This window comes from Sinocyclocheilus rhinocerous, unplaced genomic scaffold, assembly GCF_001515625.1.
Source record: "Sinocyclocheilus rhinocerous isolate Xijiao unplaced genomic scaffold, SAMN03320098_v1.1 scaffold19894, whole genome shotgun sequence".
NCBI lineage: Eukaryota > Metazoa > Chordata > Actinopteri > Cypriniformes > Cyprinidae > Sinocyclocheilus > Sinocyclocheilus rhinocerous.
This window is the reverse complement of record NW_015645724.1, coordinates 1-1811: the sequence shown is the minus strand read 5'-3', so window position 1 is coordinate 1811 and position 1811 is coordinate 1. Positions and strand designations below refer to the sequence as shown.

General features: G+C 35.1%; 1 protein-coding gene across 1 annotated transcript; it reads left to right on the top strand.

Moving 5' to 3' along the window:
* Positions 1 to 9: 9 nt before the first annotated feature.
* On the top strand, positions 10 to 1805 carry LOC107706918 (protein NLRC3-like; the record flags this gene model as incomplete). The annotated part of the gene is made up of 4 exons (XM_016510774.1): positions 10 to 98; positions 349 to 433; positions 698 to 893; positions 988 to 1805. Coding segments are annotated over 4 exons (1188 nt in total), but the record flags the coding sequence as incomplete, so codon positions are not given.
* Positions 1806 to 1811: the final 6 nt, after the last annotated feature.

The window sequence follows — 1811 nt, the reverse complement described above, 5'->3', positions numbered from 1 at the left end:
GTCATTAGTGTAAGATCAGGCTCACATGTGTCTGTGAAGAGTGACAAGTCAAAGGATGAAGCACCAAACTTCAGTGAAGAACCATCACGAACCAAACAGTATTTGATGTGTTTCTTATTTCTCTTTAAACATAGACTGTGTCAGAATGTGTATCAGCGAATAATTATCATAAAACTTATAGTCCATAAATTTATCACAGTATTGTTTTTCTCTTTGCTAAAAATGTTTACAAGATATTTTGGTCATATTTGTCCTAAAAATGGAGTATTTTGATTTTTTTTATTCAGATTTTGGTCATATCTTTTTTTCTAAAAATGCAGTATTTTGATTTATTTTATTTACTGTCAGGCTTCAGTATGAAACATTAGATCCAGATTTACAGACTCACAGGAACCACAATAATTTTACAGACAGTCTCCTGCAGATCTTCCAGGTAATAAAACACATTTTCAGGAATATTTAATAATTATAATAAACAAATATGTTAATAAATAAAAGTGTGACAGAACTTTTATTTCAAATTTTTTCTTAAGAACCCATAAAATAAGAATGAAAACCTATTTTTATTAATATTTACTGCTAATTAACGTCTGTCTCAACTTCATTTTTGATGAATATTTTTAATCACTGAATAAATAATTTTGACCAAATATAGATGAAGTTTTTTTCTGTCATTAATTTTTGTCTTGCTTTGTAGGATCTTGAGAGCAAAATTATCACATTTCTAAAGAAAGAACTGGAAAAGTTTAAGAAAATATTACAAAAAGAGAACATGCAATACTTTGTGAAGGAGTTTAATGAGAACAGATGCAGTAACAAAGAAGCAGCTCTTGATCTCACGCTCTGCTTCCTGAGAGAGATGCAGCAAGATGAAGCTGCTGATACTCTAGAAGGTAAGAGACTCGTGATCATCTGTCAGACTGTCACTTATAAATGTAGGAGAGAAAATAAGATTAAACACATCTGTATTTTTGTCCCTGTATTTAGATGAGCTGATCTTCATTCATCAGCTAAAGTGTAGCCTAAAGAAGAAGTATGAATGTGTGTTTGAAGGAATTGCAAAGCAAGGTGACTCTACACTTCTGAATAACATCTACACAGATCTCTATATCACTCAGGGTTGTAGTGAACAGGTCAATACTGAACATGAGGTGAGACAGATTGAAGTTGCTTCCAGACGTCATGAATCACAGGAGATACAGGTTGAGTGCACAAATGTGTTTGAAGCACCTGAACAAGACGAGCAGATCAGAACTGTACTGACAAAAGGAGTTGCTGGCATCGGAAAATCAGTCTCTGTGCAGAAGTTTGTTCTGGATTGGGCCGAAGGAAAAGAAAATCAAGATATCAGCTTAATATTTCCTCTTCCATTTAGAGAGATGAACTTAAAGGAGCAAGAAAAACTACGTTTCATGGACCTTATAACTCAGTTTTTCCCAGAGACAAAAGGACTGAAGCTTACAAGAAGAAATCAATTCAAAGTCCTGTTCATTCTTGATGGATTGGATGAATGTCGTCTTCCTGTAAACTTTAAGGATAATGAGACGTGGTCTGATGTTTCATCACCAGCCTCTCTGGATGTTCTCCTAACGAACCTCATCAAGGGAAATCTGCTTCCTTCTGCTCTCATCTGGATCACCAGCAGACCAGCAGCTGCCAGTAAGATTCCTCCTGACTGTATCGACCGGCTGACAGAGATACGAGGATTCAATGATGCACAAAAGGAGGAGTACTTCAGAAAAAGAATCACGGATGAGAATCTGGCTAAAGAAATCATTGCTCATGTTAAACAATCAAAGAGTCTCTTTATC